A 20,590-nucleotide genomic window follows, 5' to 3' on the forward strand; every position below is an offset into this window, starting at 1 on the left:
GTAAAGTGGCCACATTAAAAGGATTTAGTTCAACTTTGTTGGTATAATTACTTAATGGTGTTAAATTTATATCCATGTTCTATCCAGCTGTCATATCTGATGTGTATATAGTTTTACACCATCAAAACCTTTGCCTTAAAAAGTTGAACTTAACCCTAAAAGTCTTAATGTGGCCTCTTTGCTATAGCATTACTTGCATATATTGATTCTTCAAGCAGTGCATTAAAGACAACTTGATTACTAATAAATGAATTGGCAGAGAATAGTATTGTTGTCTCATATGCATGTTTTTTTTGCAGAAATGTTACTTTGAGTTTTCCATAATTTGGTTGTTTGTGATTGACACCTGCATTAATATACAAACTAAAACCTTCCTCCTTATATATTATTGTATGTATGTGTCTGAGTATGGGCCTTCAGTGTCAAAATGCAGTTGTTGATTGAAGTGCAGAAGTGGTCAACAAAAGTGGTGGTGCCACAGGGAAGGGGGGGGGGGGGAGAGAAGATCTTTCCCCTGTTGCCTCCCAATAAATTCAAAATAATTGATAATTTTCCAATTTTGTAGAATTTCAGATTTGTGACATGATCAAGGGGAATGAGTCACATGTCGGCCCTGGTCGAAAATGAAAGACTAAAGAGGACATTTAGAGCTTTCAGAAACTGAAAACCCTATGTTGATATGACTTTTATTTGTGAAGTTACATCAATTTATCAATCGCTGAAAACAATATAAAACAAAAGAATTTTAACACTTTCTTTGCCAATATCTCAAAATCAATATTAGTGACATCCGACTCATTTCCCTTGATCGTGTCACATTTAACCCCTTGATATTTACTATGCCCCATCCGCAGAAAAAATCTGGTGCTGCCACTGTTTATATAGTCAATGAATTCTACCATTTAGGTTATTAACATTTATCATTTGTTTGATTTCAGCTGAAGAGAGCAAGACTCGTGACTCCGATGATCCGGATAGTCCAAATCCCGACTCTCCTAGTAAACATCGTCTCCAACGACAACGTGTAAGACGTGGTGGCAACTACTCCAAAAGGGACAAATCAAAAACTGCCCACCTGTCATCCACAGGGGACAGTCGTAGCCAGAGCAACCCTGAGATACTGGGCTCTTCTCCGCCCACACAAGACACAGACTTCCAAGGGTATGTGCCCAGTGCATTTAGCCAGCAACAGCCCCAGAGAAAGCCAGTGGGCATTAGGCACAGCCTACCGATAAGCAATCCTGCAACATCGGTATCATCAAGAAACCGCAATGTTTTACCCCCAACTGATGAGGCAGAGGGCACAACGCAATCGTCAACTGCCAGCGGGGGCGTGGCACGATCTAGCTCAACAAAAGTTGGCCGGGAGCCAAGATTCGTATAAGACTTGTGCTTTGTGCTTGTGCTGGATTAGAGATCCAGAGAATATAAGACTATATGGCTCTCCAACTCGTATTTAATCTGATATTTAATTGTACCATTTCAAATGAAAAAGAAACAAATGTATTTTATCTTTTTATGCCAAGCTGAGATGCAAAAAGCTTGCCAATTTATTACAAATATTTGTCTTCATTCACCAAAGATGAACAAGAGTGGCAGGCAACAAAACTGAGTCAAATTAACTTTTGCTGGATATTAATCCAGTCATTTACAAGTAGACCTTTTTAAATTGTTCCTTTTCTTGTTAACATGTTGTCATGAATGGGTGATTGATATGTTTTTACTTTATTTCCCCTTGTGGTAGTCTTCAGTGCATTGTTGTTCTTCTTGTATTCTTGACCGATCAGAAAATTTTCATAAAAAAATCATTGACATAAAATGAATGATTCTCCTCATCATGCCAGCAGCTGCCCGTTGGAAACTTAAGTCTAGGGGCAAACAATAGAAGTGGTGATTATAACCTCAGTGTGCTAATCATAATTGATCATGTGGTGATCTTACTTCACATACCAGGATGCAGCTCTGTGGGCCATATGCTAGGAGAACACATCACAGCATTGGTAATAGGTTTACCATGGTTACTGGAAATTATCAACAGCAAATTGCTTGTTGCTTGGATTTGGATCACTGCAAACAATCCACTATCTGACCTTGTATTGATGATGTGTAGGTGCTAGTCACAAACCATATGAAGAGTTCTGATGCAAAAGCTGATAAACATCATTTTCAAACTTAAGTTAAGGCCACCAACATCTGCCCCATAAGGTTAGCTTTAAATTGGCACCCCACTTAAAAAATTAATTTTTTGAAATTAGGTACATTTCCTATGTCTAAAATTGTGAAAAATGGATATATCAGTTTTTGCATGTGAACTCTGCATTTCTTTCCTGCCATGTGGACACAGGATCATCCAGGTGAATTGAAGGTTTTCACTCGTGTTATCACAAGGAGGGAGGGAGCACCTGTATACTACAAACATTGAGACATGTAGATGATAGGTTCATAGTGTCAATTGAACTGTCAACTGCATTGTTAATGACAGCATGTGAGGCACACTTGCTTGTAGACAATGGTAACAGAAAACAAGATCCATCAATGATGAGAATGAATTTTATTTTGTGTAGTTATCTAACCATAAGAATATTGAATACTGTGTTTATGAAAACTGTGCTTATCCTACCTGTTTCTTGTTTGGGGCAGTCCAATAACCAAGTGTATCAGCTCATGATTGTAAAATATTTTCCCAACCAATTTCTTACATTTGTATTCAGACAGTATTAACACAAAATCAGTTAAATTCAAAGAAATTGACAGAAAATACACAGCTCAATCCTTTTCTTGTGGTACAAGGTATTGATAAACAGTGGATTTGAGTTGCTATGGCACATACATCAAAAATATTTGTTAACGTTATTCTAGTCGCATTCATACTGAAGAGTCGCATATGAGTGAATAAATGTTATGGCATTCTAGAAGATACCTATATACGACTGGGGATGTCAGTGTCTAAATAATATATATATATATAGTTGGGTATATTCTGCTGTATGGTGATACAGTACAATTTCAATTCTTCAGGCAATTATCTGAAAGATGTCTGTAGATTTGTTTTTACCTTGTAGAAACATAGCATCAAGTTGCATTTTATTGATTTGATATTTTAAAGTAAAAATGTTTTTATTTATGATTGAAATATTGATTCATCGTAATCCCTTACCAAAGTTGTGATATAAAACATCACATGGAGCCTAATACTGGAATAATACATGATGAAAATATTGTCAAGAAATGCAAGAATATGCTCCCACCCCAAAATGATATTAACAGAAGTCCCAATGGCTCCTTTAAATCACTGTACAGTGACAAGAGTGTCTGACATGAAATTGACAGTTATAAGTCAATACTAAAACAACTCTGGGGGAATTGACAGTGGTAAGATGCAATTTTGTTTTTAAATGAGCATCAATTGTGTTTTAAGATTTTTAATGTGGCCAAAGAAAAGTAATCTGATAGATGTTATGGTGGAAAGAAACCTAAGTACATTTTAAACACTTCCAATTTTATCACAGGAAAATATATGAATATGATGTCCCAAATGTGCTAAATCATCATTTCAGAATCTTCTAAGTATTTATCTTTTATTATGTTAAGATAATGATAAATTAGCTGTAAATGATCATGGTCTATCAATGTTTTGCCAATAAAAGTTTGTGGCTTAAATGCCTCATACATGTATTGAGCATTGAAAAATTCCAGAAAACATTTCAAATGCATTATCTTGAAAATATGTCTTATATGAAAGTGATTTTAAACTGCACTGAGCCTAGATGGCATATTTTACACAAAATACTCGCCATATACATTTGGTGCAGATTATTTTTCCTTGGCAGGAGAGAAGTGTTTTACCAAGTAGTCTGTAATGTGAGGTTACGATGGCGGGCGACGGGTTAATTGCGGTAGTAAGTTTTTATCTATAAAGTTTATCTTGGATTTCTCCATTTATATTTTTTCAGCTGTTAAACCTTCCTTGTATAGATGTTGTAATTATTGTATATTGTAAGAACTGTAGCTTTAAAAAAGGAACATAAAATATTTATTTATTACAAACAAAACAGAGTTGGTATTTTTGTTGCCAATGTATTATCATATGACATCGAGCTATTCCAGTTGAAATCCAAATATTTCTTATGAAAGACATGACCATTCACACGGAGTGTGAATTTCAAATGGGGTTATCTAAATCGATGACCGTTTGAAATCTACACCCCTTGTGTGAGAGATTAAGGTCATGTCATCTATAGGGGGTGTATGGATTTCAATTTGAATAGCCCAGGTGGGAAGTAATTTATTATTGAAATACCGTGATTAGGATTTGGTTTCTTTTATGGGTTCTTGTACCTCAGGTTTGTATACCATAGGTGTTCTAATCATAATTAACCTTGAAGAGATTTGATCAAGGTCAGTACCTGAAATATATAACTCACCTAAGGTGTATTTATTTGATGCAAACTGAAGAACCCATTTAACATTATGTTCATACCGGGCATAGGTCATTGTGTATTATTTTTAATTTCACATATAGTTGACTGCTGAGACAGTCAATGTTGGTAATTACAAATGCATATATTATAGCCCAATTTCCAATTGTTAGCCCTTTTCTCCTCAATAAGACGTATATTACCGTTGACTCAGGTCATTACCTATGGGACAGACTGTGGAAGATGATGTGACCTGTACTACCTGAATTCAAGGTGGTTATCTATGTTCAAAATTGGTACTTATTTTTATTGTACAAACATATTGGTCATTCATAAATGCAATATTCATTGATTCTATGAAATTAGATTTTATTATTATGGTAGTGTCCTACTTGCTTTATGTTGTTACTTTGATTCAAACTAAAATGACTCGTCATAATTATCTGCTGTTACAAAGTCAGTTTGTGATTTTGTAAACTGATTGTTGAGTTGTCCAGCTGTGTGAGCCTAATATAATAGCCACCCTGTGAACAAATAGGCAAATGTAATATGTTGGGATAGGGTGCTTAAAGATAAACCTTGTCAACAATTTATTGCAAAATTAAATACCAGAATTTTTGGTTCTACTTTGTTTGTTCAGTGTAACTTTGGTGCATGACCTTTATCCTATTTGTACTGTGTAGCTTATTGCATATTACTCAGGCTTAACAGTTCAAAATTATGGTGAAAACAGTTTCAATGTGCTTGAAATCATTAGGAATGGCAGCTCTTCTCATACCCAGAATGTATAGTTCAGTAAACTCACACATGTACACTTGAATTTTGACCTTTTGATGTGGTTGTCTTGTGCTAAAATGACCGTAACATCACTAGACCCAGAAACCAAAGGTCACTTTGTGTATTGTATGTATGGGTCCTATGAACTATGTTTGGGAAACTAAGACTGGCAATTTGTAGTAAAGACTATTTTCTATTAAAGAGGGAGAGTGAGGATTATCAAGTTGATATAAGTCGATCAAAGTATTTTGTTGTTGTTATTTATTTCATGCTACCATTATGGATGTGACTTCTTTCAGTGATACATAAACTGTTCAGTGAGGGGACGTGAGAGGATCAAAAAGTGAAGGGGCGGGGCAATCAATGAATCCATGGGACAAGATTGGTGTCTCATGTTTTATATACCACAATAGCCATCTAGTGTACCTCAATCAATGACATGTCCAATGACCATATTAACTACAATGTGTTACTATCATACCTATAATGTACTTTCAGTTGAAAACATCAGAATTATCTGTGAGCAAATGCATTTTTCCCTGACGAGACCAAAACAATGCGTACGTACGTCTTTATACAACAACCTTGCCTATCTATAATAGTGTGTATGCAGCAGTGTATAGAATGTGATATAAAATAAATATATTCCTGATTTCAATTCATAGCATCTTGTAAAAGATGTTATTTTAAAAGTACCATAAGGTATTTTCTTTAAAAAACTATGGAGTGTAATAATATCTTGATTTATAAATTAGGATATGATATTTTCATATACCACGCCTTGACAAGTTGCTTTGAATCCTAAGACCATGGTGTGAATTAAGGAGGACAGAGGAGGTGGCTATTAAATCTAGTCAGTGATCAGCCATAACATTTGAACCCATCATTGAAGTTGTGTCTAGTTCAAATTTAAGCTGCCTGTGTTTGGTTTTATCTTAAGTCGCCATCCTTTTGAATTACTAAGAAGTGTACTAGCAGCTAAACCTGGTAGTCATAGTTTGATGATGGCTTAGAGATAAATACCATACTAGGCAGTACTAGGTGCATGTTGGATATGATGGTTAGATTAGGTTGACTATTGTTCTGCACTTGCCAAGTGCTTAAGCTAGCTTTCTGAAATAAGTGTGCTATAAGTATGCAGGAGTTTTTAAAGGCATATAATTTGCATGCTTTACATTTCTTCCAAAGATCTGCTCATATTCTTACTGACTTGTGATATTAGAGAAGCCATGGTATGCTTTAAAGAAGTTGAACATGGTGGGTTGTGTTATGGTGCGATAGATCACTGAGTAGACATTGTAGCTGCCTCTCTAGGCTATATCAATCATATTATCAAAATAAAATACATACGTTCCCATATGAATGAAAACAGGAAATAGGTTTAAGTATGAACTCATGCATTTTGAATTGTGTATTCCAGTAAGAACTTCTTTTTTTCAAATAATATGAAATTATATTGTAGATGTATTTTGGTGAGCAGAAAGCAGTTGATTTTGAGGTGATGTGTATATTCTTAGTCAATTTTATTTCACTTTTCAATACTTTTAATTTGATTATCCTTGTATTTGTAAAATACAAGTCTTGTTGTATTCCTAAAAGCTGAAATCATTTCTGTGAACTAGCAAGTAAATACTTGTGAAATTGTGCCATAGTGGAGTGGATGGTGAAACCAACACCATCCCAAATACATGCTTGCTTGCTTCAATGCAGTAACACATTACTCTCAAATACTGCTGTTCTAAAGCTCTTGCAATAGAAATTGAATTAAAACAACATACAATGTTCTTGTGGAATCCACATTTCAAATGGCAATCAAAGCTGATTTTGTTGGATTATAATTGCCATTAAAATGATTTGTATCCATGTGTGCAATCTAGGAAAAAATTAAGTTGTCAGTAAACTATATTTTCATAAATTGAAACATTAATAATTATTAAACAGATAAAAGTGTTTCTGGCCCATTTCTGTAAGCTTATTCATGGCACTGAAATTTAGAAAATTGAACATTAGGGTAATAGGGTATTGAAATTGCCTAATAAAAAGATATGTAGGTGTATAAAACTTTTTCACAATCTTCAGATTTAGATAACACAATGCATGTGTCATGATTAGCCATAATTTTGGTAAATGTTGATAAAATTGAGATAAAAGCTGTATTAAGATGAGATACAAGCCTGTGATACAATAGAAGATGCAAAATATTTCACTAGCTGTGTCAGCACAAGTGAAATTATTTCCAAATCATCCTTTGGGAACAAGGTATTTTATTTTGGTTTTGTGTATCAGTCAAGATTTTAACCAGGTTTAATCTAGTTTAGGTTACATTTCTTAAACAGGGTTTAACACCAGTCTGGGTATTGTAATAACCAGGCAGATTTTCCTATATGCGTGGGTTAATGAGTGTAATTGGGTTTTACAAACCGTCAATAAACCGTTTAACCAGGGTTAAAACTCCATCCATCTACTGGATGTGCATCATTGTTTTGAATGAGACATCAAGGCTGAAGTTGAGTATGATAAGCAATTCATAAGCCACATTTCACCCCTGTACAGACAAGCATTGTTCTCTGCACCATGTATACATGGTGTAGGAAGGGAACAAAATACTTTGTCAATGCTTGGTCAACCATATCCTTCAACTAGTTTGGGTGTTTGGTATACTGTTGGCAATGAATTGTCCAAATCAGCTCATATTGTAATGAATAAATCAACATGAACTACATAATGCATTGTAGCTTTGTGTTGAATTGGGTGAGATTTGACATTGATGTCTGTATTCAGATCAACTCGTATGATAATGACTTAATCAAGAAATATATAGGGATATTTTTCAATAATTCTTCAATCTATAGTTAGATAGTGTTTCCATTTTTACCATGCCGATGTATGTATGCGTGAGAATATATTATTATCAGTCAAGTCAAGTTGGTCAGAGAATTATTATGAGAGTGCTAGATAGGCTATGTCAGTCAGTCAGTCAGTCAGTGTGTACTTTATTTTGTGAGTTATAACAAAGTTATTCATTGTTCACTATTTCATCGTCGTCATCCTCAAAATCATCATCATTAGGGTAGTCCAGGGTTCCAATCTTTGTACAGATATTTTCTCTGCTACAGGTATTTATGGGTATTGAACCTTCAGTAAAATGTATGCGATATGCGCTATTTAGTATAACAAGACGGTACCACAACAGTATAGAACTTCCAAGAGAGAGAATTTATCTAGAAACCAGTACATATTTATTATTGTAAGAGGTATGGTTTCTTCCCAATGAGCAGGTCTCATGGTTTTAAAGGGTATCAACATATTAAACATTAAAAAGAGGTAGAGTGTAAAAATGTGTGTGATATAGGTGAACATTAGCTTGCCTCGTTCTCTGTCCGCATCATAACAGTTTCTGTATTTATGGTGGGTGGCAGATTCTAAAACAGTAAATCATGTATATTTAGTACTGGATCAATTCTAACCCAAACATGTTAAGTGGTAAATGAGTCATGATTAAATCTCTGTAACTCTAACAATACTTGTCACTATTTCATGTCTTAACTGCAAAATTAACCTGGTTTCTAAATGTTACACAAATTATTTTGTATCAAGAGTCATCATACATCAGTCCATAATCATCACAATAAAATAATATGTAGCCTTCAAGAAAATGCAAGCAGGTACAATTTGCAAATTAGTGCAACTTTATTTGAAATATGAAGGGGAAATTTCAAGGAATGATCAATATTTTAAGATTTATTTTGTTAACATAAATTGGCTTTCTCAATGATTGGGGAAAATGAGAAAATTACTTCCATGGTCAAGTTTCGATCAAATCAGCAAGAGGGCTGTATTGCACAATTGCTGCAAACTTTGATTGTTTTTGCACAACACCAATATTTATGCAAATACAATGCAAACCAAACTAAATTTAAATTATTGGTTTACTTCTAAACATATTTAATTTGTTTTTAATATCTTTAAAATGGTGCTTTTCCCAAGTTTGGTAAATGTAAGACACATGTCTTCATTTTCTGCTGCTTCCAAAAGTGTTGCATTCAGAAAGTTTGTTTGATTAACTTCCAAATAGGTCAGATTTGAGCACAAAGCAAATATAATCATAATGAAAATGCACTCAAAATTAAAACATATTTTTGTCCAGTATTGATTAATAAACACAATCTATAATTGTAAGATTGGTAAATGACTTTACATGTCAAATCTGCATACCAGTGGATATCTTCTTTAGGAAGTGATTAATGCCAATCTTACTGGACGTATGCCAAATATCCTACTAAGTTTAGCATGTTTGATGACTCAAAACAGGGTGTCCTTAAAGCATTTACAAATATGTGATATAAAGTGTAACAAATGGGTTCAAGATAGGGTATCAGGTGATTTTAACAGGGCAGACAGTATTGATAATTGATAGATACAGTAATGCACAAATAAGTTAGGATTGGTAGATTCATCTGTCTTTGTACCCAGTCTTTTATCACACAATTATGACAAGTAGCTGGAATAAACCTACAAACAACCAATCAATTTTCATCACTTTGTAAATGAGCTATTATAGAATATTAATGTGCATTTGGTAAAAACTGAAGCCTGACCTTGGTGTTGTTGATGATATGCAGTGAGGTCACACTGCAGATGATCAGTTATCAAAGTGAAGGATTCAGTGTTGTGCTTGATGCATTGTAGCTTCTTTTTAAATTCTAGGGCGGTAGAGAGTGAGAAGGAAAAACTGAATGTATACATTATTCATAGTGAGAAATACAATATTTATGTCCGTCTTCTTTACTATTATATCAAACAATACCAACTATGAGAATATTAAATTTGAATATTAAAAGAAATAATGATATTCTGTGAATATACATATTGTTGTGTGCTGTGTGATGATAATTAGACTACATGATTCCTTCCCCCATCATTTTTAGCCAACTTGCATGTACATGCACCATATTTTATCCATTAAACACTGATGCCCAATAAGTGCCCACCCATCATATTTTCAACTTGTAGAATGTGATACTATTAACTGCCCACCCAATGACATTTTGCCAGACTTGTAGTCGAGTCACTGAAAGTCGAGTCCGAGTCGAGTCGAGTCATCGAGCCCTCGAGTCGAGTCGAGTCATGCAGCCTTCAAGTCCGAGTCGAGTCGAGTCATTTGAAGTTGTCAGTCGAGTCGAGTCAGGCCATTCTGTCGAGTCGAGTCGGATATATTTTGTCGAGTCATTTCGAGTCACTTCACGTTTTATATGCTCATGATACCAGCTGTCAACTTGATAGCCCAATTTGCATGAATTTGTACCTTTTTGAAATTAAAATCCCAGTGAGAGTACATAATATTACCGTAACCACCCGGGTATAAGCCCACCTTCAGGTATAAGCCCACCCCCTAATTTTCAAAACATTCTGGGAACAAGGGTGCACTCGGCTATAAGCCCAGTACTAAATTTTGGCCAAGTTCTTAAATCAAATCAATGCTTTTCTCTCCCATTTAAGAACAAATATAAAAATATCAGTTGATAATTAACATTCCACACTTAAAATTTTAAGAAATTGACATAGATCATAGAAATTACTGGTACATTGGGCATATACAAATGGGGATGATTTTTCTTATTTCTAAATTCAAGTATTAGCCCTCCCGGTTATAAGCCCACCCCATTTTTGAAGTGAAATCTGCCATCTAGGGGGTGGGCTTATACCCGAGTGGTTACTGTAATTTATGAATCTATGTGCTCCATCCAGTGCATTGTGGAAATCAATACGGGTGCGTGTCCCGGACCACAAGTACTTGTACGGGTACGGGTCCCAGGCCATGGGTACGGATTTCAGGTCATGGGTAAGGGTACGGGTACAGATCCCTAGCCATGAGTATTCAGTACGGGTCCATTCCAAAATAAGGTGCGAGTACGGGTACGGAGCCATGGGTACGGGTACGAGTATGGGTACGGAAATTGGGACTCGAGTACGGGTACTGGTCCAGTAGTGGTATGGACATTGGGACTTCAAGTACTTGTATGGGTCCTATTATAGGTATGGGTATAAACAAATTAATTAATCAAGTACAAAAAGATATCAAATATTGGTGGTCATAGTGAATCTAGCCTAAAGGTGGCATATTTTGGGATGCAAGTGAAAAAACTATGTCTATGTACAGTTGGACAGCCAGACTGTGCAATACTAATTTCAACATATATTAAGCAATGATGTAGCTTTCGAGTCTTATTATGCACATCTGGATAATTATATCCATGTTTTATTAATATTTTAAAATTCATATACATCCCAAATTTCTGTATATGGTAAGAACCTCTGTATTCATTTGACTCAGATGCACAAGCCCAAGCCTGGGCACAAGAAGTACATGTGGCTGGTGGAAATGCTCACACCAGTCAGTCACATTGCAATGTAGCTCTTCATGTGTGCAGCATGTAGAGGAGTGTATTTGGATGGGGAATAATCAAATTAATGATTAATAAAAGCTATTTAATGATATTTTAACATGATAACTTGAAATTCACCACAAAAAAGAAAGTATCTCGAAATGTTTTCCCAGTTTGCTGGTTTTTTTTTCTGTATTGATCAGTCATTGTGTGAATGAGACATGTAGCATACATGTAGGGTGGTGTGCACAGGCAGTTACAATGACATGTGTGTAGCATTCATGTACATTTTGTGTAGCCAGGGCTGGATTTACCTTTTTCAGGGCCCAGGACCAGGCTAAAATAAAATTAAGGGCACGTGCTATAGCTTGCAATCTGGATCCATGCGTTACTCCCCACCTAACCACATCCATGATGTAACCTATGTGTGTTGATTATGATCAGAGGACTCACAGTGGGATTTCCTGCATTTGTGTAGCCATATACTGTATGGTACCCATGGGTACGGGTACGTGTCCCGGACCATGAATACGGGTACGGGTCCCATGCCATGAGTATGGGTCCGGGTCCCAGGCCATGAGTATGGGTACGGGTCCCAGTCCATGAGTCCGAAGACAAAATAGGGCATGAGTACGAGTACGGGTCCAAAGCCATGGGTACAAGTGCACGGCACGGTATGGAAATTGGGACTCGAGCAGTGCGAGCACTATAAGTCTGGTAATCAGCAATGATGGACAATGGACTTTTCCACCATGCCAAGTTTGAAGCATGTAAAAAGAAATGGTGGATCCTTTAGCCAGATCGACAGGCAATCATACATGTACATTGTACACACATACATATAATTCATACATATAAGTTATTATAAAGATGATGAGAGATAGTAAGCCCACTTTGTAAAATATAAGAATCACAATACACTGAGATGTGTGGACGAAAACGTGCAGGTATTATTAGAAATATTACGGTATAATTTATATTTTCGAGTCATTTTTAAAAAGTCGATTCAGCCACAGTGACTCGAGTCACAAGCCTCGAGTCATCGAGTCGAAGTCATTAAATTTCGAGTCGAGTCGAAATCATCGATTCATCAACCCTTGAGTCGAGTCGAGTCGAGTCACCTTGCCTCGAGTCGAGTCATCGAGTCACCAAAACTCGAGTCGAGTCGAGTCATTTCGAGTCGAGTCACTACAAGTCTGCATTTTGCTGTAAAAAATGCCAAAATTATTGCTTAAAACAGCTATCAGCATGTTGTCAATGGGGACTCCATTTAGGGTGAATAATATTACAATTTTTATACATTTTCAATGCACCTGAAAGACATATCAATGGCGATTTTCAACCTCCCTCCCAAACTGCTGATATCGTGTTGTTAAACAGTAGCCCAACCAAGCGATGGCCCAATAACATAAAATAAAAAATAATAACATCCAGATTGCGATGGGCAAACCGTTTTATACAATTTATACATTATGTGAAAATGAGTGCCCAGCTAATTATGACTTGCTTAAGTGCCCTGGGTGCTTAATGCAGGTGTTTAATGGATTGAATATGGTAATAATATACCAAAGCAGGGTTCCTGCTAGATCCCAATATTATGGGGTCCAGTTGAAAGCTATGGAGTCACAAACAATTTTGGGGGGTATTTGGACACAAATGATCAAATGATGGACCCCATAATTTCAAAAATTGAAAAATATACATGTAGACTACTATAAACCATCCTTATAACCAGCCAAGTGGCTCCGAAGTCTGCTTGCAGTTTGTGGGACATTGCAATAATTTGGAGGGACATTGGCAAAGTCTACACCCTTTAATTATACCATATTACCCAAAAAAGGTTTTTTACCTACATTTTCAAAGTCTTTACATTGAGGTAGAATGCACATGGGCATTCTTACTTCAATGTAAAGGTAGAATGCACATGTGCATCCAAGGCTAAGTACCAGCATGTATTACAAGCAAACTGAATGCGTATAACCATGTTTAACTCGATATGTAGAATACCCACCCTTTATTGCCTTTAATTTGATTTAGTTTCATTCATTCAGTTGTAATTTTGACCAATCAAACAATGCACATCTGAATAATGCACCCACTGTTACAAAATAAGCCAAAATTTTAAAGGGCCCTTGGGTCTGAAAAGGCTACCACATAGTACCAGCCCTCATTTTTTAAGCCCAAACTCAATTTAAGATTCTTGAAGTTATTTAAAAAGCAGTGTTGGAAAAAGCCAAATCTTCAAGGGTCGTATTAGGTCTGAACATTTTCACACCACTAAATAATTCCGCCATTGAAATACATTTAAAAATACCAGTGTTCTAGAAATACCAGTGTTCTATGCTCATTTTGAGGCCTTTTGGGCAATATTTGAACTATTTTCAATTCCAAAGTATGGGTGGTTCTTCGCTGTTTTTGATCTGGTCTCTAGACGTTACACCTGTTTCTGCCCACAATTCAATTTGTGCTTTTTTTTAATTCATAGAATTCATCTATAGGCCTTGCACTTTTATACAAGCCACAATATGCTACTTTCAAAGAGCAGCCCAAAATACCTCAAAAAGTTTGTATTTTTACCGTAACTCATGGTTACACTATGGCCCATTGATTTAGTGGTGTGGTCTCTTCTCATAAGACCCAAATTGACCTGAAGTAGCTGGTTTGCAACCTATTACAACCGATTCCAGAAAATACAGTACCAATTTTGGGGATTATATTTTGCCAAATGAAACGGCCCAATCTTAATTCTTTACTGGCAATAAAATTCCAATTTCAATATTAAGCCAATTTTTGGAAATATGGCCAAAAAATGCAATTTTGCATGTTTTCTTACAATATTGCAGTCACAATATTTATCATTGCAGCATAAACAATGCCCTAAAATACATGTATTTGACCTGTATTTCCAAACACTGGCCAAATATTAACATTGTACTTTAATTGCCAGTCAATTCCAAGAAAGGATTAGGGTTAAACTGTTGTATTTGGCAAAACAGGATATTCATTAATCCCAAAAAATAAGTACTAGGCCTATATAAGTGTCTGAATAATGTAGATCCTGAGTTTCTCTGTCAGAAAGAAGTCAGTTGGTACACAAGGTAATAGGTATAGGGGGGTGCCTTTATATGGAATGTGATCACACATATTGTGTCATTTGACAAGTACATGGACAAAAAATTATCAATTGTGGGATAGGCTTTTAGTTAATAAGAATTATTAAGTTTTTAGCAGTTGCAAATGGCGAAGCCACTAAAAACTAAGAAATTGCTAACAAACTATAATTTCTTCTGTAGTTTTTCTTCTGTAGTTACCTCTTCTCTGTGGCCGGGAAATAATCATAATTTCAGAGTCCTTTTCATTATGTTGTAGCCTGTTATATTGGCATGATATATGGAAACATAAAAATTGACTGTAAAGTAAGATGTGTTGTTCTTTTAACAACAATCTCAATATTAAAAATGATAGAAATCCCTCCCCTCATGAATACTTGAAGAGAACATTCAAACCTGGAAGTACAGCTCCACATTTTCATCTATTCTGGTTTTGAATTAAGAGCTCAAACTGTGGATAGCTTCATTACAGTTGATTGACCTATAGTCATAATGGTACATTTGAAAGTCCTAAATGACCAAATCCTGGAGTAAACATCTGTATAAAGAATGCATAGAACTAGTCCCAAACAGAAATGTTTGGTAGACTCATAACCGGTGCGATCTTACCTTTCCGATGTTGATTAAGATACTTCTTGCATCGATCCCGAGATGCGGAAAACCAATAGTCATTTTGTCCCACATAAATGAATAAATAACAAAAACCCCGATCCCCGGTGGACTCACCCAAAAGGTGACGTCACACCATATGATCGCCCTTATCCGACTTGGGATCCCCTACTCGGACCAAACTTGTAGGGGTGGCGGGGTCGGGATAATCAACATCGGAAAGGTAAGATCGCGACCGTTATGAGTCTACCAAACATTTCTGTTTGGGACTAGACTCAGTACACCGGTCGATCTTACCGCTTCGATGTTGATTAAGATACTTCTTGCATCAACATCTGAAAGATCGATCTAGCAAGTAACCGACGGATGGAGGTACAAGATTGGTCAGCATCTGATCAGGGATCGGGAGCGGTAACGATGGTTTTCGCGAGGTCAGAAAATATTTTCCCCAACGGTCGGGAAAACAAAAAGACCACGCGATCACAGACATAAACCTCCTTACTTAATAAGTTCGGTGGTTAAGAATAGCGACACTGGTTCTTACCATGCTGAGTATTCTGTATAGTCTGAAAACCTGGTACCCGTACACCACCGCATTATGATCGCCCGAACAATGTCCCGGTAAACCTCCCGCCCCGTCTCTGATTACTAACGTAAACGGAAGTATCGTAGAGAAGGGCGAAGGTGGCTTCCGCCTTCCGGGACACCGCCTGCTAGATCTCCTCAAGGGACAACCGAACGGTATACCCAAGATGATGAGATAGCTTCGTGTCGAGTGGGTCGTGGACGCGAAACCTTCGCGATCCCCGGACTCCACTAACACCTGGACCAGCCATTGCGACAGCGGCTGGACCGAAAACTCTGTAAGGGTGATGAATGCGGTCGTGAGTCCTCGCAAGGCTTGTGTTCGGAAGAAATAGTGCTGCAGCGCCTTATCGGACACCCCAGCCTATCTTTGGCTTCAGCCGAACCTTGCCCAACCCTGGGGATTGGAGAGGGACGAATGTCGGTATGCACCGCGCCCGTTCAGTAGCCACGAGAACAGAGCGCCCGAAACAGTGTCGCTCCAGTGTTTGTGAACACGAAGCTAACCTCGAGACCGTGTGCAACTCAGCACCGCCGTCACGACGCCAACGCCAAACCGGAAAGCCATCTTGAGAGTTACGTATTTAAGCGTCGCTTTGGACGGAAGGTCAAAAGGGTGACCCTTAAAGTAATCTAAGACTGTGTTGGGATCCCTTAGGAGGATCACTTTCCTTTTTGGTGGACACTCGTTGAACATACCGTCGAGGCGTAGACTAATAAGGTAACCATCGGCTATGATAGTCGACCCGTCTCGAATCCTCGGTGAATGGAGAGGACAGCTGACTTATAGCTGGCCCCAGTGGCCCGCTGAAGTCTTGCTTGGAACTTTTCTGTCAGAAACTCCGGAACTAGCAGCACAGAGGCTTTGAGCGGGAGAGCTATTTGTCTCATTGCACCAAGCGTAGTATGGAGCCAGACTCTGGCTATACGCACGGAGGGTAGACTTCCGTCTAGCCCCGGCGATGAGAAAAACAGCTTCTGAGGAAAAGTATCCCTCCGCCCGCGCGTTCCCTGGTAAGGGCCATGCAGCTAACTGCAGGTGCTCTAGTGATAGACTGGTACCTCCGCTCCGGGCATCCGGAGTAGATCTGGTACTGGGAGTGCCAGCGGCCTTGCCGCTAGCAGAATGACAATGCAGTCTTCCCACCCGATCTTGGCCACCACCCTCATGAGTAGTGAGATCGGAGGGACTGCATAAGCTGTCATCCCTCCCCAGTCTATGGACAGAGCGTCCCACGGTGAATGCTTGGGGTCCGCGACCCTTGAGCAGTACACCGGCAGTGGATGATTGCGATGAGATGCGAACAGATCTATCGAGGGGCGGTACATCCCCCTGAAGATCGTCTGAGCGACCTGCGGAGCAAGGGACCATTCTGCTGGTCCCGACACCCTTCCTCGTGACAGATTGTGCGCGAGGATGCTGGTGACGCCCGCGATGTGTATCGCTCTCATCGTAATCTGCCTGAACTTGCACCACCCTATCAGGTGTCGTGCATGCAGGCTCAATCGTGGTGGCCCGGAGTCCCCTTGTCTGTTGGGGTAGGCTACCACGGTTGTGTTGTCCGTCAGGACAACGGTATGTGATTCCACGATCACCTCCTCGTAAGCGAGGGAGGTTGGTGTGAAACTCTGTCTCTATGGCCCCATAGGCCCGAGACGGAGTCTCCGTGGATGTGGACCCCCAGCCCCGCTTTTGACGCTATGGTCGTCACTACGTGACATACCGGGGTGCAGGAAACCTGACACCCTGGGTCAAATTGGGCTGATGGGTCCACCACCAGAGTTCTCTCGCGCGATCTCCGACAACGGAACCGCGAGGGATATTGGTGACGACTGGGCCTGCAAGCAGGCTAGAAGGTGTAGTTGGGTAAGCCTAACGAGAAACGGCAGCACGGTGCGAGGTCTACCCTACTGGCCATTAGGCCTACCACCTTCATCCATGCCACAGCGGGTTTTGCCCGAGACTCGGCCAGGAGTCAGGCACACCGCACCATGTCCGTCACCCGCTCGGGTGAGGGCACCGCGAACCCCTCCGTGAGGGTGATCTGAGCCCCTACAAAATAGTGGTGTCTCGCGTCGGGACCACGCTGGACTTTTTTTTGAGCTGATCAAAAATCCAGGGTCCCGCACCCTCACGGACTATCAACCCCATGAGACCCGTAGTCTCCAGTGGAGTGCGTCCGTGATATGAGCCAAACGTCCAGGTAGCAACTGATGTTGACACCCCTGTGCTTCAGGTGCGCTGCCACCGCTCTGACCAAGAGTGTAAACACCCTGGGAGAGATGGACAGGCGGATGGCCGGTATCAAAACTAGTAATTTTGATCCTGTACCTAGAAGCGCAGATGCCTCCGATCTTGAGAGGCGATTGGCATATGCAGATAGGCGTCCGAGAGATCTAGCGATGCTGTTCCCATACCCCTGATGGGGCAGGCTAGCACCGAGGCGAGAGTCCCCACTCTGAACCTCTTGGGCCTGAAGAACTTGTTCAACAGCCTGCGGTTCCCGGATGGGGCTCCTGTCGCCAGGTCTTCCTTGGAGCCAATGGCTCCAAGATCACCCGTAGAACGGGGGGGGGGGGGTAGACCGGGACAATCGCCCGCTTCGTGAGAAGCTGTGTGATCCCTGTCAGTAGTGCCCGACGCTGGGGGCCGTCTGACGGCACTACTGTGGACCTCTGAAATGTGCAGACGAATGCGGGGAGACTGGGTTGCCAGTCTGTAACCCCCACTCACCACTGACCATACCCAGACGCCCAAAGAGATGGTTTCCCATCTCTGGGCGAAAGCCATAAGCAGTCGTCCACTGGGAGATCCCCCTGTGGAAAAACCGCTGAGCCCCCCAGGAATGCTCTGCCTAGCTTCCCTTGGAAGAGCGCTTGCTCTTCTTCGGGGCTTGCCAGCTGTTCCTGTGCTACCCTTGCGCCTCCCAGAAATGGGTGCTGCAGAGTAGTGGGCTCGGTACTGTTGGTGGTGCACGGCCTGCTGAAGTCGGAGCTCCTACCCATGGTAAGGGCAGTTTCCGACTTCTTCAGAGTGCTCCCGTTGGTAGCTTCTTTGCACGGTCCTCCACCATAGCGCAGAAGCATCCAAAGAGAAAAAAGGACCCTGCCTTTCCATCGCGTTGAGCGATTGGAGTGGCAGGCCCCACCCCGCGCTGAGTGGACACCCTATGGGCTAGGCCCATGGAGCTCTCGTTGAGGCTAGCTGTTAGCACCGCTAATAGGCTCACCTCGCGGAAGAGCTCAGATGTTGTCTGAGCGTGATACGCTTGACGACATCTGGGTCCCTCTCGGATCCCCTCAGGTAGGTCCCGTGGTCCTCCCGCGTTACACGCAGAGGAAGCGTGCAAGCACGCGGCGTCATAGCTCTACTGAGCTCGACAGCCTTACGATATCTACCCGTGAGGTTTGCGGGAATGAGAGTGCAGGCGTCCCCTGTGAGGAAGCAGCAGCTGAGCATCCTACTGAAAGGATCCCTGGTCCTCCTCCATGGACTCCCCCTTAGGGGGTGTCCGGAGGAAGATCAGTGCTGTTGCTCCCCATGGGGGCAGCGGGGAAGGAGATTGTAGTGATGTCACTACCGACTCAGCTTCCGACTCCTTTCCCTCGCCCACAGTATCCGTATCATGCTCCGATGATGACGGTAACTGAGGACGGGCATCTGAAAGCGGGTAAGAAGACATAACCACTGTGTGGCTCGCCGACTACCTGCCAGCAGAAGAGGGAGTACTCCCGCAAGACCCTGAGGTATCCGCCATGGCACCACTGGGTCCGCATGCTCTCGCAGCCGTCGTCCTAGCGCTAGCAGCACGGGGCCTACCCTGATCAAGATCTGGGTTAGCCCCATGCCGGCTGGCCTGGTCAACAGCTGATGGTACTGCGTGGCCATCGCTGGCGACACTTGCCACGGTGCTAGACCGTGGAAGAAAACACCCTGCGGCGGGTACCACGGGGCATACCCAGCCGGCAGCTGACCCTGAAGGATCCGCCACCAGGGTAACCCCATGGTACTGCAGTACCAGCACGCCCCCCTTGTTGCCACACCGACTGTGGCGACTAAGGCGGGTGCTGCGGTACCGGTGCGGTATCAGCGTGGGTACCCGTGAGGGCTCCCGGCTGAGTACCACTGTACCCATGCCTCACTGCGTTCCCCGCAAGGGGATCAAGCCGTGCGTATGGGTACCCCGCTATACCAGCTGTCCCTTGGCTAAAGGGAGCTTGCCTAGTATCACGGGTAGCTGAGCGTGCATACCCCCGATCAATCACCTCGCCACCTGAATAGGCAGCGTCAATCAATGGAGCCATGCTCTGTTGATTTGACAGTGATCGATCAAGAGAGGTAATTGACCCATTGGCGATAATGGATCACCCACGCTCCGCTGGCTCTCGAGGACATAAGTGGGTTGTTGATCAGCTAGGCTGTTCAAGCTACCCACTCAACCCTCAAGAGCTTCGCCCAAGGTCGCTGTGTGTGGCGGACCACTCACGGCAGCTATGGGCGGGTGCATAGCGGCTACCACTGAAGTCAAGCCGTAGCTCGTCTTTGTAGCTGCCACCGAATGCACCTGGGTCGCTGTCCCGTGAGAGACTGCGAGCCCAACCCCTGAATAATCGCCAGCCAGTCCCTGTGGACAGCCAGCAGCTATTCTAGGGCCCAGGGTATCACTCGGCGGTCCCGCCATGGAACGCTGCCGTGTGACAACCC

At 41.0% G+C, this 20,590-nt stretch overlaps 1 protein-coding gene across 1 annotated transcript in view; it reads left to right on the plus strand.

Annotated features, from left to right (window-relative positions):
• Nucleotides 1-10,060, plus strand: part of LOC140149113 (rho GTPase-activating protein 45-like) — a 151,539-nt gene extending 141,479 nt beyond the window's left edge. Inside the window, 1 exon segment of the mRNA XM_072171285.1 lies at nt 939-10,060. Within this exon segment, the coding sequence (XP_072027386.1) occupies nt 939-1,384 (446 nt within the window). The 3' untranslated portion in view covers nt 1,385-10,060.
• Nucleotides 10,061-20,590: the final 10,530 nt, after the last annotated feature.

Source organism: Amphiura filiformis, chromosome 3, assembly GCF_039555335.1.
Source record: "Amphiura filiformis chromosome 3, Afil_fr2py, whole genome shotgun sequence".
Taxonomy (NCBI): domain Eukaryota; kingdom Metazoa; phylum Echinodermata; class Ophiuroidea; order Amphilepidida; family Amphiuridae; genus Amphiura; species Amphiura filiformis.